The 26,004-nt window shown below is 52.1% G+C and overlaps 2 protein-coding genes across 3 annotated transcripts in view; both read right to left on the bottom strand.

Annotated features, from left to right (window-relative positions):
* The window catches only part of DMAP1 (DNA methyltransferase 1 associated protein 1), a 29,030-nt gene extending 15,080 nt beyond the window's left edge, over window positions 1-13,950 (bottom strand). Inside the window, exons 1-8 of one of the 2 annotated variants that reach the window (XM_082287036.1) lie at window positions 13,919-13,950; window positions 13,391-13,546; window positions 10,703-10,794; window positions 10,109-10,304; window positions 5,656-5,814; window positions 4,335-4,502; window positions 3,205-3,390; window positions 256-327 (exon numbers count right to left, since the gene is read on the bottom strand). In XM_082287036.1, coding sequence (XP_082143162.1) covers window positions 256-327; window positions 3,205-3,390; window positions 4,335-4,502; window positions 5,656-5,814; window positions 10,109-10,304; window positions 10,703-10,794; window positions 13,391-13,492 — 975 coding nt within the window. In that variant the 5' untranslated portion in view covers window positions 13,493-13,546; window positions 13,919-13,950. Of the gene's footprint in view, window positions 1-255; window positions 328-3,204; window positions 3,391-4,334; window positions 4,503-5,655; window positions 5,815-10,108; window positions 10,305-10,702; window positions 10,795-13,390 lie in introns of both variants that reach the window. The other variant, XM_082287035.1, reaches the window with a different exon arrangement.
* Window positions 13,951-19,305: 5,355 nt separating this feature from the next.
* Window positions 19,306-23,138, bottom strand: KLF17 (KLF transcription factor 17). Its single transcript, XM_082287176.1, has 3 exons — window positions 22,972-23,138; window positions 21,710-22,691; window positions 19,306-20,881 (listed from the first exon to the last, which is right to left on the bottom strand). Exons 1-3 carry the CDS (start codon window positions 23,062-23,064, stop codon window positions 20,706-20,708), a joined length of 1,251 nt encoding a protein of 416 aa, XP_082143302.1. The 5' UTR covers window positions 23,065-23,138; the 3' UTR covers window positions 19,306-20,705.
* Between the last annotated feature and the right edge of the window lie 2,866 nt (window positions 23,139-26,004).

Below are 26,004 nucleotides of genomic sequence, written 5' to 3'. Positions count from 1 at the left end.
CACAGGTGTCTAACAGCAGAGCAGGCACACCAGTGACAAACACCAGCAAGTTCAGGTGCCTCTGCAAGGCAGTGAGTTGGCTTTCACAGAACCAGCATTCCAGGTTTCTGAGTCTCCACATTTATGGAATTCCTTTCTTATTTTAGAGGCAAGAACTTGACTTTCTTTAGCTATAAAAGGAGAACAGACAAGGAGAGAGACAGGCAAAGTGAAAGACATTAACAGAGATCCCACAGGACCAGGACAAGAGCCTACCCTCTGGCTCCGCAGCGTGACACCTGCAGATTTGAAGTCAGGAAACTTGATGCCAGCGGTCTCAGGAACAGCCTGAAAGAGAGCGAAACAGGATGTGTTGATGGAGGAAACACAAGAAATGCAAGATTTCATACAGAGACTATCTGAAGGGGAAACACTGTTTCCTATGACAGAGAACCACCTGCCACGTGTCAGAGATGAGGCAAGAGGAAAATCCCAGGCAATGGGATTCAGTGGGAAAATCCCAAGAAATTCATTGAGAAGACTACTCCAGTTCAAGGTGTCGCTGGAAAGCTCAAACATTTTTGGTCAGTTAGTTTAAATGCACTGCTCTGCACAGAAACTTACATCCACCCATACAGAAACCCTGACCCTAAATGGTATTCATACATATTTGCACAGAATCATCCTTATCCAACTTAGACCCATTCCGCTGATCAAAACAGCCAAGGCCTTCCCTAAATCTTGGCTTTTGACTGCAAACTCTCTAAGGAATAAGCTGAGAAACCTCTGATCTGTACAGACATGAGCCCACTAATGAGGATGCAAGGACTGCCCCCTCCCAGGGAGGCCTGCTGTTCATACATGTTTTGCCATTTGTCAACTCATTAGACAGTTTTCTTTCTTACTTTGTATTTTAAGCACAGCATTAGAATGCAGCGAACTTCCAGTGCTTCTGCTGCTAACAGTAGGGCACATAGTTGCATTTCAACAAAATGGAAAAAAATAAATGCAATCCCTTATAAATCTGTGCTGACGAGCAAAGCAAAAGGTGAGCAGACTTTTAAACTATTAAACCAGGCTATCTCTGCACTGAATGGTTTGGGGTCCCCTGAATGGGTCAGCAATGCTTATGATTCAAGCTAAGAATAGCCACAACCTCCGCAAAAACACATGCACAATCATGTTTTCCAAAACTAAGTCACCTCAAATCTCCCCATTTCTTTGGAGACAGCATTTGCCTTGCTGCTCCCACATTTCTATGCAGAGAAGCTCTAGAGCTTGCTCTTTGTTCCAGACAGGGCTAAGACAGCCAGGGCTGCCCCAAGATCATGAGAGATGCTGAAGGACAGTGACTCAATTTCTGAAGTTCCCTGCCAGTGACTCTCACATCCCTATCAGCTATCTCTTAATCTTGAGATGGCACCCTGCAAACCACTCTGCATGGCCAGGCATTAAGATTATTTCAGTTATCTGTAGTCTGTCCAATAAATAGAGAACCTGGGAAAAGATTCCTAAACATGACCATGAAGGAAAAAGTATTCTCTAACTACCAACAGGGCTCATAAACTCGTAGAGATCACTTTGATCTTTGGTAGGATATAGCCTCCCTGCTTGCATTATTACAGACAAACAAGGCTGCAATCGAAAACCAATCCTCTCTGCTTCCTTTGAGTGAAGGCTGGCTTCCAAATTCCCTGAACTCTGCCCCTCAGCCTGTCGCTGAACACCCTGCCACAAGCAGTGTGGGGAAATCAGCATCGTTGCCTCAGCCGAGCCAACTCTGACTTGCATTTGGCAATAAGCAATTAAATGGGTTCTTTTGCCTCATGTGCCTGTACAGCCTGTACATGCTGTAAATGCTTCAACCTCAATTGACTCCTTGCTAAATGATTTTCCTTTGTTGAAATGATGCTGATGCAGCTCCCGATTCAAATTCTTAGTTAAAATGCAATTTTTTTTTTAACATTTCCCGGCTATAGTTGGTAATTGACTCCTAATGGACTCTGTCATGGTTGAAATGATGCTTGTGCAACAACAGAAGCTGCTTCTCTGCCTGCCCTGGTGTGCCTATGCACTACATGCCTGCAGACAGGCCCCAGCCAACACTTAGGGGTGGACTCCCTCATCTTGGCATCCTCAGCATCTTCCCAGCCCCATTCTCTAGCCCTCTTTTTTTCATTACCACCAATGACAAACTGCTGTCTTTATAGGGAGATATGCCAGCCATGGCTGAGCTTTCCCAGAACAACCCTTAAGGGAATGCAATGCACAGGGTGCCCAGTGATACTATACTCATCACATCGCAGGGACACACATGGGACACGACACACCAAAAGAGTGTTCTGAGGAAGTGGTGACCATTAGGCACACTTCAAGCAATAACTGTCTAGAATTGACTGCTTCTCCCTCCTCTACGTACAGAATCTTTTGGAGAAAAAGTGCACATGTGCTCTCTGTTCACAAGGTGGAGGGACAGGAATTCCCAGAGACTCAGTGGAAATATCTGAGATTTTTTTTAACAGCCCTTTCCTACTGAAGGTGCTGAACCTACATCAGTCCATGCTGTCCTCCTCTTCCCAGAAAGGGAAACGGAGGTAGCATCAAATGTGAACTGAAACCTGTGTTCTGGGCTCCTTAGACTTCAGCTCAGCTCATGGAGAAATAGCAATGGTTTCCACAATACAAGTCCCACAGCAGGGCTGCTCTGATCACAGCTCAGGATCAGGAGAGGGGCATGTACTGAGCTTGGGGAGATGCTGCTGAGATCCAGGAGTTGGGGAGGAAAGGAAAACTTGGACTAGGAAAAGACAGCAGGTGAAAGACAATGGGTTTGTGGGCCAACCCTACAGCAGTAACAGAACACACTTGGAAGAAGCAGGGAGACAGATGCTTCTCCTTGCCATGATGCATGAATGGTTGGCATTATTTCATGCCTTTTCTCAGGGAGGGAAAGAGAAACAGGACTTAAACCAGCATTTTTCCAATGGGGGAGAGACAGAGAGCACACCAGTGGACTCTGACAATGGCTGCCTTACACCAATCTGCCTGCCAAAGATGCAACGAAAAAACATCTGCCAGAAGGCAGCCAGCCATAACTCCCCCCCCCTACCCAAAAAGGGCCTGATCCCCATAGGACTGCTGCAGAAAACACATTACCCAGCCAGAGCATAAACAGGGGAAAGGGAAAATTAAAAAAAAAAATTTAAAAAAGAGAGAAATGTTTACAGGCTTCTCTGTCTCCTTCTTCTGTGGCAGCTTCTTCTTGGGAGCCTTGCGCTCAGCACGCCTCTGCTCAGTGGTGGTGTCAGCAGCTGTGATGAGCTTCTGCAGGTCTTGGGTTCTCTTTTCTCTCTCTTTCTTCCTGGTTTCAATTTTGCGGAGCTCCTGGATGAGGTATTCTTCTTCTGCCACCTGCAGACCAGAGCACGTCAGGGCAGTCAGAGAACAGAGGAGGCCTAGCAAGGCAAGGGGGCCATCTACCGATAACAGCTCTGCCCTGGGCCAGCCTGGGAATGACTTTATGCTCCTGCTTAACTTCTTGGATTTGTAGGGCAGATTACACTCCATAACCTTACCCTGTACCCGTGGCAATGCCACTCTACAATCCGGCAGGTACTGCATTACAACATTTATGATGCACCCTTCAACAATCCATAAATTACTAATCCCATCTTCCGGAGTCCAAAAGCACAGACAGAAAGGTAAAAAAGCCTAAATATGCTGTAGTTGCAAATACAGTGTTGTGAAAAGCTGGCTCCCCTCCCCAGATATAGCATACAGAACCCAGAACAACTAGGCCTAGTACTGACACCTGTCAATGGGGGAAGAAGTCCCATATAAACTTGTCCTTGGAGGGAATTAACTGAAAAGGATGCTTTCCCCCAGCCTATGGAGAACACAGTTTCTTAATCTCTAAACCCTAGGACCATTACATAGCTTCAACACAGAGGAGAACTAAGCATGCAGATTTAGTCTTTGATGTTTTCTGGAAAGATTTTTACTCTCAAATAAATAATTCTCTCTCCATGATACTCCGGTACTCGTAAAGACATTGACCAGAGAATTTGCTTCTATCAGAGGACTAATACAGTCAGTGTCACTGAGAAGGTCCTGGCAGTTACTGGAGACCATAACTCCGCTCATGTAGCCCTTTCTCCTGTATAGTCAGATTTCTCAGTTAGTGTCCTTTTAAACTCCTTAAAGGGACATTAACCCAACAAAAAAAGCTGTACTCAGTTGTTGCTCTTTTCTTGTCCAGCCCTACTTAACCTTTCCCACCCTCTGGCCTGTATCACACACCTACTGAGTCAACTTATCAATCTTTTGGAACAGCGATGCTCTCTTCCCCAAGTTACCTGCTCTGGTGTCCTATTGTAAAGCCTTTCCAGTTGTTCCTTCCTTCGTCTCTCATGGCCAGCATCAAAGACTGGGATTTTCAGGTCTGTGCCCGGAGCCGCACGAATGTTTGCCAGCTTGGCACAAATGTGGTAATACCGTTCCTTCAGATCCTCTACTGACCTTTTCTGTGGAAGACATCACAGGAGGACAACATTATGGAAGAACCAAGTAAAACCTTGTGCAATAGCCACCTAAGGACCACTGGCTGAAGGATGTCACATCAAGTACAAGACAAGACACAGTGCTTGGGAGGAAGGCCAGCAGGGACCCTTGTAGGTGCCAGGGGAATGACAGGGAAGGAAGAGTTTCTCAGTGAGCTGTATGAATTAACTGTCATGGGTTCACAGCTACTGCTTTAAAAACACCCACCAAAAGATCCAACAATGCTGAGGGTTTAGAGACAATACAGCGGTGAAGCACCCCCAGCAGTGAAGATAAAAAGATGCAAGGAGAGTTGAGAGGAGAAAGTCTGCAAGCATGAAACTTGCAACAAATGTGCAGGTCTCCAAGTTGCTCCAGACAATGGTCATTCAAGTCACAACCAAGAAGGTATCAGCTGCAACAATTCACAGCCCATCATTTCATGAAGTCTGAGCTTTTAACCCCAGTACCAAAGATGTTTGGGCTGCTCAGCCGAGCATACTCTTGCTATTTTACTTTGCTACAGGCTCTTCATGTCAGCATTTCAGAGGACAGCAAAAAGTTGCAGCATTTGGATCTGTTCTGAGAAGCCACAACATTCCCTCTGTCACCAGGAGGCATGGAACCAGTATAGGAGATCTGCAATCATGACACCAGGGTTGCATTTTCAGACCACTGATGGTCCTCATTTCACAGCAGAGATGATGGAAACCTGCACCATGTCAGACCACAAGTCAGGAACAGTACCATGGAGAAGTCCCAACCCTCAGGGTTCATTGGCAGATCCTTCTCCAAGGGCCTAGACTGAAATCCAGAACACCTAGCCTGCTCAAATAAACAAACTCCCCGGCTGCTTTATCTCCAAGGAACAACAAGCTGTTCTCCTGGCAGGTGCAAACCTTCTAACTTTCTAATAAAACACAACAGGGAATGAGAACAAGTCACAGTAGATTTAATTACAAACAAAGCAAAGCAGCAATGCCTTGTGCTGGGAATTCAATATTCCTTGCTGCCAATAATTCATTATTTTCCCCTAATTAAGTTGATATAAAGGGTAATTTAGTCTTTCAAGTGCAGAAAGCCCTGCAACATGCCATAGCAGCAGGTTGCTAGCAGCAACTTGACCCCAGGACTCACCTTGAACTGCTGGTGATCATAGCGGTCGTGAATGACCACGAAGCGCAGATCAAAGCGCCGAGCCAGGTCAAAGAGATGGTCTGTCTCAGCTTTGGTCCACGCATCGTCGTGGAGATACATCTGGTACTCCTGCTCTGAGTAGACAGGAACCTGCACTGTCTATGGAGAGAAGAGAAAACCATGGTAGCTCTCCTGCAGCACTGCCCTCCTCACTGCCAAGATACCTGAGCCAAGAAAATGAGCACAGTACTGACAGGAGGGGGCTGCCAGGACCCTGAGCAATGAGTCCTGGTAGTAGGAAACATGATGAGCAGGCAGAGGACTTGATATGGAGCAATGTGTGATCCCAAGGCCATAACGTGACATTCAGGGAAGCTTACCAGGAACTGCCACCTAGGAGGCTGAAACCTATTTCAGGTGTCTGACACAGGTAGAGGTCAGCGACCCACATCCTGACTATGGATTTCAAAATTAGCAGGCTAACATGACAGTGAAACCAAGGTTCAGCCAGCCTCCCTGCATTCCTCCCATACAGCAAAACCAGTATCTTGGCATAAACTGCTCTAACCGTTGACTCTTCACGTGGGTTGGGACATGCTCACTTGTACAGGAAGAACAGGAAAGGCAAGGAGCAGTAGTCCCCAGCCTTTAGCACACCTTCTGCTTTGATACTCAGACTACTTCTTTCATGTTTGGCGTAGACACTATCATGAAGATCTGAAAGACTGTACAACTGAAGGCCATAAACTTGGCAAACAACTTTGTCACTCCCTTCCTCATAGACCTTTTTCTCCAGCAGAACCACAGAGCCAAATGATAGTCCAACTCTGTGTCCCAGGTGCCTAAAAGGCCAAGCCCACAGTACTGTCCCCAGTCTGGAACTGCTCTGCAAGGGCTCTATCCAGAACACAAGTGTCACATGAGTACTAAAGAAACAGCAAAAATATTTACTATATTAGGGGAAATCCTAGCATGTGGTAAAGCAAAAGTGTAAATAAGCCTGTGCTTTCCTCCCTTATTCCCCCTCACTCCCTTCCTCCTGCAGCAAAGCTTTGCTTAGCCTGAGGAGGTCCTACCTTCACAAGAAAATTGTGTGCATTCAAGTAGCAGATGTGCTTCAACACCTCTGTGGTTTTGTGTCCTGTCACCAGGAAAGTCATCCTCATGAACTCCATACAGCTCGGAGGAGCATTTCTGAGCCTCCAAATAACAGCCTCTTTAGGTCTACTGCCCTTCTTCCACCACTGAGACATAGAAACTCAAAGGTGAAGCAGATCTCTTGGGGATGCACTGAACCTCAACCTTCAAGTACCACTTCCATCTGGAGCAAAGCCATCTTACCAGACACTGTAAGGACATCCCATGCACATCATGAAACAAAATAATTTCTAGAGGAGCACACACATATGAGAAGATGCAGCAGGGTCTTCTGCAGTGGATGGAAGAGAAGGTAGCAGACTCCTCATCAGACAAGAGAACGCAACAAGAGCAAAGACACTTCCAAACCACTTCCTCAGCTCCCACTCATGGCTGCTCAGGTGAGAAATGAGAAGGCAGGAACAGATGGAAAGCTTGAGCCAACCACGGGCTGACTATACATTCAAATGCAACATAACCATGAAAAGGCAACTATGACCCCCAGAGAGAGATTTCCAGCAGAAATTGGCAGTGTTTCAATTGCACAACAAGAATACTGGCATGAATACCAACTACAACACTAGTGATCCCTGGTCAGGAAAGATGCACTGAAATGGAAACAAGTAGAGAGAAGAGCATGAGTAATGGGGTGGAGAGCTTGTCTTCCCACAGCAGACTGGAAGAGAATGCAGCCTAGCAAAGGAAGTCTGAAAGAGAATCTGACTGCAGGCTTCAAGTCTGTTAGATGAAATGAAAGGAATACCCATGGGAAGAAAAGAACAACTGAAATAAGAACAAAGAAATTGACTTGCAAAGAAATGCCAATTTAACATGGAAAATTTAACCTGGAAATGAAATGGAGCAAAGACAGTCTAGAAGAGCTTCCCAAGGAAGCACAGGGGCAGGAAAAGCCAAGTGCTTTTCAAAAGGAACTTGATCGATTTGTGAAAGGGACTGGATGGTGGCAGGACCTGAAAGAGCCAAGAGGAGGATTCAACAGCCCAGAAAACCTCTCTCAGTCCAACATTTCACACTATAAACTCACACAGTGATGAGTATTAAATTAGCTGAAACTGGTCAGGATCCTGGAGCTACAAGATAGTTCTATGAAAACATCAGCACAATGCCTAATAAAGGTAAAAATACAAACTGAACAGTAAAAATTATGAGGGAGATAGAGAAACAGAGCCCACATAAACCCACCATGCTCTCTTAAGTAGAACACTCACTCCTAGTCCACCCATTTCAAAAGAAAGGATATTTGAGAACAAGGGAGTGCACAGGAGGGCACGTCAAATTACAGAAAACACAGCACCCAGCAAGGACAATTTACTACATCATGTAACACAAGATCTCAGAGGGACTAAACCTCAAGCCAGCAGTTTGAAATTAGAAGAAAGTACCTTTGCACACCACACAAAATCAGCCTGAAGAACTCATTAGCATGGGTTATTCACAAAGCAGCTTTCTGCCCTGAATGCACCTAGCAAGAATTATTAAACACAAATTTCAAGTTCAGAAATCCTTAAACCAAAGGCCACCAGAAGGCAGGAAAATATGTATTTGCCCCATTCTCATACACTTTCTCTAAGCCCTTGCTGATGGTAGCCAAAAGGCTGAGAGAGGGCTTTGCTCTAACACCAGCAAAGCTGCTTTTATACTCCTGTTTCACACCCTGAAACAAGGCTCAGTGTACACGGTGAAACCCAAGTTTACATTTTGGATGTCACAACAAAGAGGAGGGATTTGGACTGGAGACTAGAAGCACAGAGAAAAGGAAAAGCAACTGAGCAGTGACCCAGGAGTTAAAGAGCTTGAGCGACCAACAGGACAGACTACACAGGAAAACAGGTTCATTCCAAGGGGAGGGAAAGATTCAGGCAGAGGTATCAAGTATGTGAGAAAAAACCCACAAAAGAGTCTGGAAAAGTAAAAAAAATTCCTCTGACACAGCAAATATCTGCAAAACTCTTCATCAGTGCCTTCAACTTTCTCAACTACAGCACCACAAGGATAACAACTTGCTCCTGATATTATGCAATTGGGCATTTGCAGATGGCAGAGGCCTGTACCACTAATCTAAAGGTTACAGCCTTGCTGAAGGCTCATCTGTCTGTCAATTCACAGTACCTGATAAAGTTAAGGAAACAAGGATCATATAATTAAAACACCCATATGTGATGTGTGTCCCCCTCTGATAAACTCAGTTGAATTCAGCCAAAACCAGTTCCAGCAGTAGTCTTAGAGACAATTAGCCTCACAAAGTTTCACTCAGACAGCTAGGTAGGTGCTTCGACTAAGTGAGTCATACTTCAGACTTCCACCCCAGACATCAGAGAAGAGATACCACAGGAGGCTCTTACCAATGTCCCAGCTAGAGGAAAAGCATCAGTCAGAGCTTGAGCCTTCTAACATATAAGGTCAACCAACCACTTAACTCTGCAGGAAGCCAAGCTTTGTTAGAGCTGATGCTCTGTGGGTTACAAACTTAAAATATTGTATACGGTTACACACAAGCAGAGCTTTTGTGGAATCATGTTAGCACACGCTTTTTTTACTCTTTCAGATTTGCATCATGAAGGGAGTTAAATTACATTATGGAAGCACCCTAACTCTGCTCCTTCCTAACTTTGGAGGTCCTGACTTTGAAGTATAAATCTTGATGTAGTTTTCTTTGTGCATACACATGAAAGGCCCAGCCACTCAAAGCAGATACATCTGGGACAAAAGACAGCAGGAGATTACAACAACACATTGTGACAATTTAATGTAAGACGCAAAGAACAGGGAACTGCACCACACTGATACCACAAGAGCAATTTCAGAGGGAACACAAAGTAATTCAGCATCTGTGCTGGAATCTGGCCAAGAGGTTGCAAGCCACCTTTCTGGCCATGAAGCTCAAGCGATTTTTTTCATACTGAGCAAAATAACAAGACTTATGACTTTTATGTGTTAGTCAGGATAGAATATCTTTTACTACCCTGAGCCTGTAATCAGGGGGAGAATGTTGGTCAAGAACAGAGATAGATATCATGAGTCCTCCTCACCAAACCAATGACTGCACACCTGAAACACAGGGGTCTCTAGCAAGCTCTGACCACATACAAAGCCCACTTCGCCTGAATGATTTGGAGACACCAGTCCATGGTCACATGGCTGCAGGTCATGCTGCAATTTAAAATGCAATTACCAAATCTAACTCAGCCTTCACTTGTTGAAAGAATCCACTTCCTGTCTGGACAAGAAGAAACTGACTGAAGGGTATTTTCCAGCTACTATTTATATGCTGTTGTTCGAAAGTGCTCCCACTTACTTTATTGAACCTGGCAAAAGGGTAATCCTTCCCTTCCTCTGCTGCTCTCCTCCAATGGTAGAACATCGCTCCATCTTTCCTCGCTGGGTTGGTGAAAGGCATCCACTTCCAAGGCCGGACTTTCTTGGAGCCCAGTTTTGCTTTGACTGTTCGATAACCCTGAGTTGTATCACTTGGCAGCAGTGGAGGTGCATCCCTGTGGTGGAGAAAAGTGCTGGTGATGAGAAGCAAGGAGCAGCCCAAGACAAACCCAAAGAGATTTCAGGCTCAGAACTCTTTTTGCAGATATAAAAGCAGGTGTCATTCCCAGTTGAGATTAAGAAAGAACTGGATACAAAGGGTAAGAGCACTCATTTGTCTGCATTAGACTATTGTGCCTGTATCTGATTAATTTCTTACATCAAAAAAACCCCTCAAATTTAGAAGGGAGAAAACAGACACTGTCCATGACTAAGAGAAGGGCACAAGCATGGGCCAAGCACAAAGGGGAATCAATCTGGGCAGTGAGACCACTCCTGGTTTCAAGAGGACGCTGCCCTGCTACCAAAAGCCCAGGCCACCCCACAACCTGCACAGATGACCATGTGCTCTTACTTTTTGTCAGAATAGAGAAGTGCATAAACTTCTCGGTGCATTCCTTCTGGCCTCTTAAACGTCAATGTCTCTGAAGACTTCTTGGATTTTTTCTGAAACAGAAGAATTGCATTTTAGATTCAGAAGTAGAAATGTCCGAGGGACAACTAAAACCGTATAACCTGGTGCCCTGTGATGGTTTTTACTTTTATCTGGTTTTAGACACCTTGAATTTCTCCAGGAAAATGCCTGTTCCTGGTGGAAGACACTGACAGACAAAATGTACCCACTTTCAGTGATAGGGCTCACCAGTACCCCCATTTGCTGTTGCTGATAACACACTTAAATTCCAAGCTGAACAACTGGCTGTAGATTGCACAGGCCGGTGCACTAAGTCTTTTCTTACTAGGCAAGCACTATCCTCTCTCAGAGGTATTAATGCGTTTAATTGATTCTCTACTTTTTCGAGAAAATAGTAGGAAATGTCTTCCCAGTTTTTAAAAGGTTTTTGTCACTTTGTTCTGCAGCAGCTTCCGTTTTTACCAGCTGTGATCACGCCCTTGCAGTAGCCCCTTGGAAAAACCACCAGTACCACCTACCAAAGTTCTCCAGCCCCACCTCCACTGTCCCATTTACACAGCAAACAATTTTTTGACGGTTTCTTCATAAGAGGAATTCAGTGTACACAACTCAATCTGGCCCCTAAACCCTTGTCAGCATTGATGGTTTCTAAGACACAGTCCAACTCATACCACATATACAAGTTGCTCAGTAATCAACTGTATCAGGTGATCAGCTTTGGATTCAGGTAGGTACAGTAACAGCCACACTAACAAGTTACACTTTATTTAAGAGGAAGAAGTTTACTGAGCATTTGGTCTAACTGTACTGTCTTTGTAACTACTAGCCCTGTCACTACTATTACGTACTTGTTTACCATATCAATACCAAATTTTAAATCAGAATATTTTTCGGTAGTAAAACTAACACCGCATCATAAATTGTGTTAAATCCAGTTACCTTTATCAAGCAAATTCAAGATCCCACTGAAAAAAATAAGTCCCTGTCATCTTGGACTGCAACTACTTTCCATAAAACTTCATGACAGACATGCATTATATCAGCACCTTTTCATCCCTAATCAAACACCTTTCTCCTAGTGTGTCCATCACTTTGCCCAGGAGCAATGTAAGGCCAACCAAGGCAGTTACCCACAGGTCACCGCACACCCTGTGTGAACACAGGCTTCTGGAATTCCCCCAAAGTTCCCAGATTTATTAAAAGTTAATATCAGCAGGCCACAGATCAGCTCAGCCAGCACTTTTAGGAGTTGAGAACAAATTACTTGGTCATGCTGATTTAAATGTTTTTATGCCTAGTAATTTTTATTTTAACATTCTCAGTCACTAATGGACTGGAAAGTACTTCATGGTTCTCTTGTGATTTCAAGACATCAATCTGTTTCTTTTCTAATTGAGAACAGATCTATTTCCTGAGCGAGTGCTGCACTGTTATTAGCAACTTTGCACTCTCCATGTGACAACAGCTTACACCTTTGGTTTGGCTTTGTTTCTGTACTTTGTAGAAATTCAGAATGGTTTGTTCAAGTGGCCTCCTGCACCCCTCCCAAAACTTTTCACTGCAAATTCCCTTCCTCCCTCTCCCCATTACAGTAAACTTGAGAAACCCATCTTAGTCTCTGCTCTGAAGAGACAGCCAGCCACCAGTACTCCTCTGGCTCTCTGCTGCCTAACACACATTTAAATCAAAGAACTCACAACTCCAAACACTCAGTGGCAACACTGCAGGCTGAATCCAGCCAACAAGCTGCTCACCAGACACTGTTCACCAACACAGCTGATAATCGGGAATTTTAACATTTCAGCCTTTAAATGACTCAAACTCACTGGTTTTCCATTACACCAATTACACCGTATGCCCTAGCAAGGCAGTGAAACCACAGTGCTTCTCTTCAGAGACAAAGGTTTCAGTGGAAGCAAACAATGACAGCCAGGAAGTGCTTTTAGGGATGGGATAGTTGTGTATGTTTAGTTCCGTTTTGGTTTTTTCCCCAAATACACAGGCTTTACTTCAAATCAGACCATCTCTGTACCAGAGAGCTCCCTGGGCACATTTCAAAGCACCTCCACGTCTCGTAACTACTCCTAAGTTCACCTTCCCAACATCTTGCAAAACATGGGACCCCCACGACCTTCCCCAAATTTAAAATACAGAAAACAAGACACTGTAGCACATTACCGCACAGAATGCAGCACATCATGTCACACATCCTTAACAGAGCTTACTAACTTGCAACATTCCCACAGGCAATGCATCCCAGCTGTCCCAATCCCCAGCCACACACCTTCCCCACACAGGTTGGAAGACTTCTGCCATTCAATCAAGTCAGACAATATTTTCTTTCTTCTAAAACAGGTATTTCCATCTGTTTGGGGGCTAGATAGCATCACACTTCACAAAATGAGAATTTTAGGAGACAGCTGAAAATGTCGCGGGGCCTGGACAGCTCAGCAGGACACCACTTACACAGCTCCAGCTTAAATCCCACACCAGATGCCACAGCACAGGTAACTAAGAAGGTACACGCTTTATTCCATCTTTTCTTTCAATATTCACCCCAAACACCACATGCAAGGTCAGCCAGTGCCTAGAAATCAGGCAGCAGCCCCTCAGGGCACTGCAGTTCACCTTATCCGAGTTGATGATGTCCTTTTTGTTGATGGTGCCCGTATTCTCTGACTCCACGCCTCCCAGCTCCAGGATGTCCCGTACATCTGCCCCCGTCGCCATGTCTCCGCCTGCCCTCTGGCCTTCTCTGCGCCGTCCTGACCGTCCCCTCCAGCTCTGGGAGGACGGGAAACCGGGGGTCGGGGGTTAACTCCCGCGGGGGTATCCCGGACTCATACAAACACGCGTAGGTGCGCGTGTTTACACATACACGCACGTATATCCGCACACACACACGCATATACATGCACACGCACACTCACACACTTATATCTACATAGACACACACCCCCCTCGGCCGCCTCCCATCCCCCCGCCAGGCCCAACAACGGGGCCTTGCACCCGGCGGGTCCCGGGGGTTCCGCACGCCGCGCCCGCAGCCCGCAGCCCCGCGGGGGGGTCCCGGGAGGCCCGCAGGAGGGCGTGCGGGACGCGGCGCTCCCCGCGCGGCCGCGGCCGCCCCGCTCCGAGCGGGACCCGCGCACCCACCGGCGCCGGCTCCGCGGCCACCGGGACGTGCGGCGCATACGGCGGCCCGGGCAGCGTCGCTTCCGCTCCCGCCAAGAGGCGCCCGGAAGTGCCCGGAGCGCTTTGGGGGACGCACCACGCGGGGGTGAGCGTGAAAGATCCAGGTTCGAATCCCGCTCCAGGCAGGTCGTGGCCGCCCGCCCCGAGGCCGCCGGTGCCGCTTTCCCCGCGGCAGCGCCCGGACCTAGCCGGGTGCCGGCACCCTCCGCCCCGCTCAGGGCTCACAACCCGCTGGAGGCGCGGCTCGCTCCCGCGCCGGGAGGGGGCAGCACCGCCGCGCCCGAGCGGCGCCTCCGAGCCCGTCCTGCGGGGAGGGGGCGCCGCGAGTCCGCTCGTCGCTCCCACGCTCGCCCCCAGTTGCCGCGCCCCCATTCCCTCGGGGACTCTTGCGATGGGTCGCTGCTCTCCCGGGGGTCCCGGGGCTGACCCCAGTTTCCCGCAGAGCTCATCAGGAGTTTTCCCGTCTCCTTTCCCGAGGCGCTCGCTGGTGGCTTTGCCCCGTGCCGTTCTCCCCGCCAGCCGTGCCAGGTGCCGGCCCCACCGCGTGGCACACTCGGGCTGCTCGGCCTGGCTTCGTGTGCCACCGCGTGCGCTCTTCGCCCTCGTGCTCTATCCTCCAGAACCACAGAGCCCACAGGAGGCAGCCCGGAGTGAAAGTTTATTACTAAAACTGTCCCGCTTCCTCTTCCCTGTGGGAAGAGATGAGGGAACAAGGAAAGGGGAGAAAACAGTGGTGTGGGGCCAGGAGGGATTTAGAGAAATCACCTTCCTGCCAGATCGAGGCAGGGCAAGGCTGCCTGGCAGAGGTTTGCCTGAAGCAGAAGGTTTCAGCACAGGGCACTGAGGTATACTGTGATCTGCCGGCCACCTTGGATAGCCCAGGAGAGTGGGGGGAGTCTGTGAGCAGAATCTCTTCTCCTGTGCAGCCCTGGGATGAGCTCAACGCCGCTGTGATGGGGTTGGTGTTGCATGGAATCCCTCAACACCAGCCCGGCTGTGCTGAAGTTACCACCATTCCCATCCTGCTGGTGAACCCTTCCCACAAGGACTGGGACATCGCCTCTGCATCAGAGCCCAACCAATGCCAGCATGCCACAATGGGAGCTGGTGACACCCCCAGAGTACCATCTTTTGCCCCCAGAAATCATTTAATCCCCTTTCTGCCCTCTTCCACACTACTAGGGATGGCTTTTAGCATCTTGACCTTTCCACAAGGGCAGAGCTGATCCTGAGGTTTTGCCTGTCCTCCCTATTTGCTCTCAGCTCTGCCTCATCCACCCAAGTCCTCCCCCATAGCGTGTGTGGACATGGCTAATCATTTCTAGCACATTTTCTTCTCTCTTGCCACAGCTGGCCTGGAAGTGGGGTCCACACTCCCCCAAGGTGGGCTTGAAGAGGGAGACAGGACTTTCCCAACTTTTGCAGTCTCTGCCTGCCTGGCAAGCCTGGTACTGTGTCTCCAGGGAGCGCTTTGTAAAACCAAAAGAGAGAGCCTCTCATTTTGCCACTCACGGCGGGTCGTTCGCAGTCCATTCATGCCATTAAACAGCACTTATAGAAAACAAAAACCAGTTCCAAAAATAAAACCCAGAGACAGATGGGCCATTCAGTGCGTTTTTTGATTATATCTCCCACTTGTCGGCCTGACCTGCTCAAACCCTATCCCAACAGGATTCAATCTCTGCCCCAGTGCAGGGTGATCAAGCCTTTCCTCTTCAACAGCCTGCAGCAAGTTTTGAGCTTATCTCCCCAAGGTAGAGGCTTTTTGATCTCATGAATGGTGGAGATTATGGGCAGCTGGAAAGTGCTATTCACAGCCTGCCTCCCCCACACCTCTGTAAGCCTGGGGAGCTTTGTCCTACCAGGAGCTGTATGGACCTGCAGGTGAAACACATCAACTGGGTGTTTCTGCTAACTGGATCATCAGTGGAGCAATTAGCACTGCTTCAAGGGGGCCTGGAGTTATTGTTTCTGGCCTGGATTTATTGTTTCTGGCCACTGCATCCCAAAGCTTGCACAGAGCAAACGGGTAAGGCTGGAAACTTGAGTCACGTACCTGGTCCATCACTGAGAGTCCTGCACTGGGACTGTGCCCAGATCTGACCACAAGGGTCCTGCCTCGCCAGGACACAGGGAGAATACAGGGAATGCAGGGAGTCAGGGAAAGCCAGCAATGATGAGGAACCCAGTGCTTCTGTGCTCTGGAACTTTGGCATCGCTGTTCTGTCACTGCAGCACCATCACCCACCTCCAGCTGCCCTGGATACCAGGGTACCAAGGGTACCAAGCCTGGGCGATCTGCCACCAAGCAGCTGGGTGAGAGATGTATCCCCAGATTTAGCCCTGGCAAAAAGGCTCCCTCCAGGCCAGCTCCTCACCCACCTTGGGATGCTGGGGAAGGATGCACCTCGTGCCCTTTACCCATGCCCTGGCTGGCAAGAGTGACCAAAGGTGGCCCCAGGCCAGAGGTGTGCGTGCCTCTGGACCAGGGCTCAGGGTGTGTGTGTCTCCCAGCCTGGCACCAGCGGAGGAGGACAAGTGCAAACACTGTGGCCAGTGGGGTGGGAGAAGGTTATCTGGGGCCCAGCAGTGGAAAAACTCTGCTGTGTGACTAAGGCACAACAGCGTCAGGTGTGGGTCCAGGCAGGGCAAGTGAGCCGGGAGTTATCGCTTCCCCGTGGGTTCAGGTGCCTGAAGCCAAATGTTTCCTAAGGGTGCGGTGACAGCCACAGCCCCGTTATCATGGCGCCTGGCCCACCCCAAGCAGCATGGACACGGGGGCCAGTTGCTGGACCTTCCCCCCATGGCAGGGATGGGGCACTTCCCACTGCTCTTCCAGTGGGGGACTCGAGCCCTGGGAGCATACTTCAGCAGGGACACCTTGGTCCTGGGGACCCAAGCTCCCAGCTTGTGGTGAGGAATGGCCTGTGTCAGCCCCTCCAAGCACTCCCAAACTATCCTCCCACCCTGGAGCACTCAGGCTGCATCCCCCCCATAGCACTCTTGCCCCCTTCCCAGCTCCATGCTGTCCCCATGCACCACAGCATCTCCAAGGTCAAGCCCTGGGTAAGGAACCCTCAGATCTGCAACACTCCTTCTCTCTATGGATCAACACACCCAGACCAGCTGTGGGATTTGTTGGCTGTAGCATGGGTGATCCACATGAGCTGGGTCCTCCCCAGACAATAGAAACCCCCTCAAGCTTCTCTTTCACCCCTCTCCAGCTTTGAAGACCCCAGGGCCCCGTGCTCCAGCTGGCAGGTGACTGCATGGTGCCAGGCCATGCTGTGGCCATGACTCACCCATCTGCTGGGAGGTGTTTCTCCATACCTTGCTCCTTCCTTTCCCCACTTGCCTCCTCGTTGGACCAGGTCAGTTGTACCCCAAAACCATGGGGCATAAGAGTTGCAGAGGGTTCAGGGATCTCTGCACAGTTCCCAGGGTCCTTTTTGACAGGAAGTGACCAAGGTGGAAAAGGAAGGGAGGGAGACATGGCCTAGCACAGGGTTCTCCAGCTGACAGCAGGTGCATGTACCACAGGGATTGCACCCCAGCCGTGCCTCCCTCAGTGCTGCCAAAGGTGTGTTCTTGCTGCCCTCATCACTTCGCAGGGCAGGTTTTGCTGGGGACAGCACTGGACTGCCTCCTCCAATGGAGTGTGTCTTGGCCCAGGCACTTGGAAGAGGGTGTTTTTTATTAACAATAAATTAACCGTAATTGTCTTTTCCACTACAGCCACTCCTCCCCAGCCATGCGGTGATTCCCAGCCATGCTGGTCCATTTGACTGCCATGCCCCATTGAGCACCTGAAGGAGTGCCTTGCCCCAGGCACAGGGGAGCAAACCCAGAGCAGCTTTGTTTGGAGGAGCCAAAGCACCTTCCCCTGCTCTCACCTCCATGTAAGGTAGCGGCAGCAGAGCCGGACCTCACTCTTGCCCTGGCACAGCAATGATGAAAGGCAAGGAAGAACTGGTTTGTGCTCTGATCTCAGAGCTGAACCTCAAAACAGCCGTGAACCGTCACTCTGGCTCCCAGGATGCTTAGGGAGGACAGGACAGCAGAGCCAGCCTTTCCAGTGGGACAGGATGGTTGGAGAAATTCATCGTTCCCCTGGAAATAAAAATAATAATCATAATAAAAACACAAAGCCAGAGATTACTTATATGCACACAAACACGCAGGCACGCACTCTCCCCATCTGGCTTTGCCAGCCTGACTCATCGCTAATTCAAACAGCCCACACCTTTCCCTCTCCCTCCATGTGACGTTTTGAACAAGTCTCCAGGGAAGAGGCACAAGTTTTGCCCTAGCTATCCCCTGGCATTGTAGCCTTGTCCTTGGGTTCTGGTGGTCCCAGGAACAGGACACTGCCAGTACCTCATCACAGGCCACATGAGTCCCAGTACAGTCACCCCTGCACAGGCACCTCTCAGAAAGTGGGGCAAGCAGAGGGTGGAGGCAGCAGTGGAAAGGACAAGTGATTGAGCCTGATGGATCTGTGACATCTGTGGATGCAGCCCCATGGTCCTGATCTCAGGCCTGAAGGCCGAACATGATGTCCCAAGCTGCTGCCACCCTGTCTGGAATCACCCATGCTTTTGTACCTGCTCAAGGGCAGACCACAAGGCTGGGTGCTGGCCCCAGAACACGGAGCCCAACACCAAAATGTTAGCCATGTCTCAGGGGACCATCAGACCTGCTCTGCCATTCCCATCTGAACAGGAAAGGGTGGGATCAGCCCAGCTTCATCCCACTTCCACTTGCAGGGCAAGCAGCCCCAGGGCACCCCCCAGCCCTGGCCAGCCACCGGGGGTTGCAGTGGTGAGCAGAGGAAGAGGGAGCCACTGCCACCACCACCCTGGGCCAGGGCATCATAGAGCCTGTAAGTGTGCTCCCTGCACTGCCAGCATGGTGTCAGGTCTGGACAAGTTCCTGCCTTCAGAGGGATTCGTGCATCACAGGTAATCAGCTGTGGGAGGGAGGGAGGGAGGGATGGAGCCAGACCTGCTTGCTGAGCTTGGGACCTGCCAGCATGCTTGTGCTGAGTCACCACCTATTAACGCAGGGAAACCTCAGCACCTGAACCCCGCCAAGCTACCGGGCCATCCCCAGGAGGACAGCAGAGACAGCACCCAGGACCAGGCAGCAGACACCAGCCTCCCTCCCGGTTGTGACCACAAGGCCAGTACTGCAGAGCTCCCGCTGCGAGGGACAGCAGGACAGGACTGCTCAGGAAGAATTTAGGACCAGCAAGGCTCTCAGTAGTTTCAGCTGCCATTCCCCTTGGAGATGACTCACTGCAGGACCAGTCACACCATCCCAGTGCCGCAATTGCCCCATCTGCAGATTAGGGAAACTGAGGCACAGGGAAGTGGGGTGACTCAAGAGCTGTTGCACAGGAGATGCTGCTCAGATGCCGAGGCTTGGGCGTTCCCCATCGATCCTCCGCAGCTAACTTAAGCAGAAATGAACATCGATGTAAATATTTACTGACAAACAAGCTCAGCCTCACCCTCTCCTCTTAGAAGAAACCTTTAAAGTAAACTCTCCTGGCTCTTTCATGTTTACATCTTGTTTATTTATTATACAGCAGATCACAATATTTCAACAGTTTGCATATAAAGAAAAGTAACATTTCAGAGTGCAAGAGACCTAACGTGCCCAAGCAGAGAAATGTTAATTAACAATATACACAGACGGGAACAGTGCACTTCCCAAAGCTGAGACTCATCTGTGTTCCCAGCTGGAAGAAAAAATATATTAAAAAAAACCAGAAACATTATATATTACTGCTTTGTTTAATTTACAACTTGCTTTGCAGAAGCTGCACATAAAAAGACTCATTTTCTTTTGAGCTTTCTTTTTTGTCCCCCCCCCTACAAAAGTTTCAAGTATAGCAGAGACCTGGGCATTCATAGCTGGACTCCCCGTCCTTTACATACCAAATTAAAAAAGCAGCATGGGGAAGGTAGCTGCAGCAGTACCTGGTGTCATCCTGAGGGGAAGAACAAGACAAAATAAAGCAGACAAGAGCCAGAAGAGACATTTTAGGCTCTTGAGTGGAAAACTGTGGGAACGGCCAGGGCTGGACTGCTCAGTGGAGTCCTAAGCTGGTGACAGGAGCATCCCTGCTCTCTATGCAAGGTGACACTGTGCTGCCAACACCTGCAAACCTTTATTGCCACAAGCCAGTCAAATCCCACCCTCACCCCGTCCACTGTAGGTTTTGGGTCAGGAGGTTTGTTCTGATGGCCACAACCGAGACGACCAGCAACCTATTTCCCAGCACCAAAACCAACATACCCAACTGGCATGGGTCTCCAGCCAAAACGCAGCCAGAGTCAGCCACCACACTCCCTAGAGCCAGGGGGGTGCCAGAATCTGGGGGAAGAAGGTTAAGCTGATGCCAAATACAAGCCGGGAGTTCTGGGGACAGATCCCTTATGCACCAGCTCTCCCTCACTCACCAGGTACCTGGCTGGGGGGAACTCTCCAGGCATGGGGAGCTGAGTGATGATGCCTGGGCAGGTGTTTCTTGCGGCTTTGCTCCCCATATACATCCCAAAGCAGCCCTTCCCCACCACTTGGCTGGGCTAGCTCTCACAGCAGGGGCAGGAGGAGAAAACTAGTTATCAACTACAAGCAGAGAAGGCTGGTGGCAAGGCTGCTCCCCAGTGCCATCCCTGGCCCAACGCTATTTACACCGTGAGCTGGCTCCGGGGACATCAAGTCCGGCCGCAGCCACTGCTCACATGTGCCGCTTCATGTGGAGAGCGAGGTGGTCTGAGCGGGAGAAAGCCCTCTCGCAGAGGTGGCACTGGAACGGCCGGTGCCCTGTGTGCTTGCGGTAGTGGCGGGTCAGCTCATCGGAGCGGGCAAATTTCCAGCCACATCCTTCCCAGGTGCAGTGGTAGGGCTTCTCGCCTGCAGAGGAGAGGGGGTGTCAGTGGGCTTGGAGGTTCCCGCCCTCCCTATGCCTTCAGCTCTGTGCTACCCTACCCAGCATCCCCTTTTCAAGGGAGATCCCTGATCACCACCCTTAGGGGATGGGAGCCCCACTGCGCACCTCTGCCTGCCCAGCTTTCCTTCTGTCCCCCATTTTCCTGCCCTTCCCCATGTACAAAAGTCTGTCCTTTGGGCATCCCTGCCCCATTACAGCACCCCTCCATGTGCCCTTGCCTCACTTCAAACTGTGGGTGGTCCCCTGCTCATCCCTGCTGTGGGGTGGCACCATGTGCTCTGTCCCAGCTCGGCCAGAGGGTCGACCATACACCCCCCCAGTCTATCTCCCTACTCTATTTGCCCCTAGCCCAGGTCGAGGGCTGCTCCATGTGTCCCCAAGCCCTACCTCCTCAGGCACGCCCGGGCCCCAAAGCCAGCAATGGAGGCGTCACAAGAGTGGTCTCGCTACGTGCCTTGGTCCCCGTGTGTCCCTGCCCAGCCCCACCACGGGGGTCCTTCTGAGCACTTCAGGGGCCATCCTCACTGCTCCCTGCCCTACACGCAGAACCCCTCACGCAAACCCATGCCGACTGCGGGCTATCTCTGGGTGCCCTCACACAGCCCCACCACGGGGTCCCACCGTGTACTCCCTGACAAACCGCAGGGGTCTCCTCCACGCGACCCGCCCCCGGTTTCACCTCCCCCGGCGCCCCTTCACACCCCCGGAACCACGGTGGCGGGTTTCACCACGTGCCGGGATACCCCCACCCGGGACCGCCTGTGCGCGTCCCCGCCCCTGCGCGCCCTTACCCGTGTGGGTCCGCATGTGCGCCTTGAGGTGGGAGCTCTTGGTGTAGGTCTTGCCGCAGCCCGGGTATTCACAGTTGTGCGTGGCCGTTCGCTTGCGCGCCCACGAGCGGCGGCCGCGCTTGGGCTTGCAGTCCTCGGGGGGGGCCCCGGCCGGGAAGTATTCCAGCACCGGGGAGTTGGGCGGCGTGACCAGCAGCCCGGGCAGCCCCGACGGGCCCGGCCCCGGCCCCTTCAGGGGCTCCCTGAAAACACTGAAATGTCCATGAAACTGCGGCGGCGGCTGGGGGGCGAAGTGGGGCGCATAGCGGTGCGGGGCCACGGAGTAGTGGGGCGGCAGGTCGGCCAAGAGGTGGGGATCGGCGCCAGGCAGCGGCTCCTCAGGGGGCCCCAAGCGGCCATGGGGGAAGCCCGGGTATGGCAGCGGCGGCCCCGGCACCGGCCCCGGCCCCGGCCCGGGACCCGGCGCCACGCGTGGCTTGTGCTCGCCGCCGCCCGGTCCCAGGTACTCGGCAGCGGACATCCCCAGCATACAGGCGCGCTCCTCCGGCTGCTCCTTCTTGATGCGGGGCCCGAAGGACTGCGCGGCGTCCAGGGGCAGTGGGCGGGTTAGGGCCGGGTGGAGGGGCGGGTGGTGATGGGGGTGAGGGTGGTGGTGGGGGCCGCCGGGCACCCGCAGCTCCGTATACTCCCTCCGCTGCAGGTCGTAGTGGCCGGGCAGGTCCGGGGTGAGCAGCTCAGCAACGTAGCTGTGGCCCTGGCCCTCGGGGTAAGGCGCCGGGAACTTGCCCGGCGTGGAGTACGAGCCGTCGCTGTCATAGGTGGTGCCGCAGCTCTCAGGGGTCTCGGGCAGGGGATAGTTGGGGCCGGTCGGCCCCTGCCCGCCACTGCTGGTGTGCGCCAGGATGAAGTCCAAGTCCACGAACTTGCCCAGGTCGTCCTCCTCCCGCTTGACGGCAGCGGGGCCATCCTGCTGTAGCATCCTCTGCGGGAAAATGAGGCGTCAGGACTGGCAGGGAGACAGCTGCGGCGGCACCCGCCGCCCCAACACCGCGGCCCGCGCCTCCCGCTCGGGGCGGCGGCTCCCCCCAACCCGTCCGACGGGTCGGCACCACTCCGGCTACGGTGCGCCGCCCCCAGGGCGCCCTCCGACGGCGGGAAGGCGGCCCGGCCCGCCCCCCACTCCACAGACAGGCTTAGCCCCAGCCCGGAACGCTCTGCCCCGTACCCCCCTCGCCACCCTCTCCCCGGTGCCAGGTGCTTACATGGAGCATGTCGGCGGGCCGCTCCTCTAGCGGCATCAAGCTGGCAAAAGTGGAGATAGAGGGCAGGGCGCTCTCGTCCACGGCCGCCGCCATGCCGGGCCGGGGCAGCGGGGCCGGGCTGGGGGAGCGCGGTGCGCGGAGCCCGGCACCGCTCCACTCCGCTCCCCGCGGCAGCAGCGCTGCTCTGCGCCGCCCCGCGCCCCTAAGCTGTTAACAGCATGGCTGCGCCCCGATTGGTCCGGCCGGCATTGATATTCACCGCCGCCGCCTGCCATTGGCTCTGCTGCCGCCTGAGCCGCGCCCCCTCCGCTGGGGCTGCCCCGGCGGGCGGGGGTCCGTGGTTGCCGCTGCCCCGACGGCGCTCGGAGCTGGCGCGGCGCGGGACGGGACGGGGCGGCGGGGTCCCCACGCCCTGCTTTGCCCTGGTCTGCGAGAGTGTCCCACGGGGGAGAAGAGCCAGGGGTGCTGCTATAGATTGCGGAGGCCAGAATCCTACCCGCGACGTGAGCGGGGCAGAGGCGCCCTTAAGCCTTGTCCGCACTACGAGCGGGGAGGGGGGTTGTAGGTGGCAGAGCCGGAGGTCCCCCGGCACCCTCTCCCGAGTGGGGCAGGGGTAATGGCTGTGTCCCATGCCCCCGTGTGTGGCGGCAGAGAGTCCCGGAGGGATCTGGCGCAGGGGTGCAGGTGAGAGCATTCCAGCCGCTGTGCCGGCCGCTACACTCGCCACGGGGACCACCGAGCGCGTCAGCGAGCGAAGGTGCAGTCTCAAAAGGGGGTGTTTGTGCCACCGCAGGAGCTGAACCAGATAGCCGAGCCCCGGTGTCCCCACACCCCCGCGCCACTCGTTTCATGTAAGCGCACCCGTATACGAGCCGCGTCCTCCCGCGCCGCTGCTGTCGGTGAGGCAATCAGCAGCACAGAGCGTACCAGCTCGCATCTGGCTGCGTGCAGGGTGCGTGTGCGAGCCGAGATAACTGCTCGTCGACCCTGTCGGGCGCTGGCACCCTGCCGGCATCACCTCATCTCGCCCCACAGCCCCCACGACACGTTTGTCTGCCCTCCCTGGGGACAAGTGCTGTGGCTGAGTCTCCGACCGCCCTAGTACAGGGGGACATGTCCCATCCTGAGCAGCCCCTGGGACAGTGCTGTCCTCCCGAGGGCTTCCCATGCCAGGGGACACAAGGACAGCAGGTTGTCCCACCTTGCGGGAGACACCCAGGTCATCCACTCTTTTCTGGCTAGTTGGATCACTGCACGGAGACCCAGGGCACTGAGCAGGCCTCCCCAGGGGCTCTCTGCCTCCCTGTCTGGCTCACAGCAAGATCTTCTCTGTTTGTCCCCATCCAGCCAGTACCAGGAATGGCCCTGCTACTGTTGAACTCGTCAAGAAGCAATGGCCCTTATCTCTTGGAGCCTGTCTCCCTGCTTTCTGGGGCTGTCCATCTCCAGATACCTTTCTAAGAACTGAGGCTGCTGCCTGCTCTATTCAGAAGTGAGGAGTCAATTAAAAAAAAAACAAATATAAACACCAAAGGTGAGGTGTGCACACACACCACACGCACATGCCGCTTCTGAATCCAAAGCTACTCTACCAGTTGCTTTCATCACCGTGCTTTAATTATAAGGGTGGAGCATTGCAATAAATTATTTCAGTAATCCAGTGGAACAACAACAATTCAGATCTTCCCCCTTTTACCAAGAATCCCTGCCCTGGTTTCCAGAGTACATGTTGGGCTGCTGCCTGGGCCCCATCTGCCTGTCTGCCAGTGAGGCAGCAGGTTTATTAATGGCACCTATTAGGTCAAAACACATGGGCTCCAAAGACCCTCCTTGGAAAAAGTCACCTCCAAAGTGGCAAAGAAGCATGTGGGCATTACTTGAAATTACTTTTAGCTTGCCTCTTAGAGTAGCTTATTCAAGTCACCAGTTAATCCCATTATTTGTTTCTTGGCCAAATAATAATTAATAGCAAGGCAGTTCCTGCCCCAAACTTCTACAGATAAGTGAGAGAAGATGCCATAGGAGACAAACACTAATTCCACTTGGTTTTCCCCTTTTCCAGCCAGTTTTGGCATCTGCACCCGTGTGGAGCTGGCTAATTTTGAGAGGCGTCACCAACAGATCAGCTTAATTTTTACAGCCAATATTTCTTGCAAATGTGGGATATTCCCCAGGAAACTCTTTTTACTGATGCTCTGGTGGGAGGGCCGACGTGGTGGGGAGCGGCAGCACGCCAGGCACCGCAGCAACACAAGCACTGCCAGCGCTGACTGTGCAGGGAGCCAGGAGTGTGTCACAGGCAGGGTTTTCCTGCTGTGAGCCATGGGGTGGGCACGGGGGGTCCCTGCCACAGCCTTGTCATCTCCTCAGCCACAGAAACCCCCTCCTGGGTGAGAAGGAGGCCAGCAGGAGCAGTCAGTGTGTGCACAGCCCACTGTTGACAGAAGCCCATTTAGGAAACGTGGATTATCTCTCGCGCTACTACAGCAGGCTGTAAAGTCGCTGGCATCCCATGAGATCAAACGGTGTCCAGGTGAGAGAGCAAACAGGAGGTGGGAAGGGCCACCCGCGCAGGTGATCGCCAAAGAGGAAAGGGTTAATGGTTATCCTTGCTTTTGGCACATCTGGCAGCAGCGGAGTGAGGAGCATGGCATGCCTGGCATGGTATGCCAGAGGTGGTTCTGTCAAGCCAGGAGCATCGTCAGCCCTGCCAACACTGCCACAGTGCCACAGCACCCTCCCCAATGGCACACAGCACATGTGGGATGGGCAGGGGGAAAATGCCCCGTGGCACTGCCAGAGATGGAATTGGTGCCCAGGTTGCTCAGCAGGGCTCCCAGGAGACCTAGAGGGGTCCCCTACCCTACATAACATTGGGGCCTGAAAAACACCTGCACTGCATCCCTTTCTGTACTGTCATCTGGAGTTGGGGGACTGGAGTGAACCCAAGGACTTTCCTTCAGAGCACCTCCAGTGCCCCCTCTCCAACACCACCTCCAGCTTCACAGCCCAGAGAGCTTCTGCTTCAGTGGG

Source organism: Coloeus monedula (assembly GCF_965178545.1).
Source record: "Coloeus monedula genome assembly, chromosome: 9".
Taxonomy (NCBI): domain Eukaryota; kingdom Metazoa; phylum Chordata; class Aves; order Passeriformes; family Corvidae; genus Coloeus; species Coloeus monedula.
The sequence above is the reverse complement of the archived record's forward strand: the minus strand, read 5'-3'. Positions and strand labels throughout refer to the sequence as shown.

Excerpts from the sequence above, each read along its gene's own strand:
- KLF17 (XM_082287176.1), bottom strand. The coding sequence starts at position 23,064 with ATGGCGGCGGCCGTGGACGAGAGCGCCCTGCCCTCTATCTCCACTTTT. Across the intron at positions 22,692-22,971 it reads GGCCCGCCGACATGCTCCAT|AGGATGCTACAGCAGGATGG; the intron begins GTAAGCACCTGG and ends ATTTTCCCGCAG. Across the intron at positions 20,882-21,709 it reads GCACATGCGGACCCACACGG|GCGAGAAGCCCTACCACTGC; the intron begins GTAAGGGCGCGC and ends TCTCCTCTGCAG.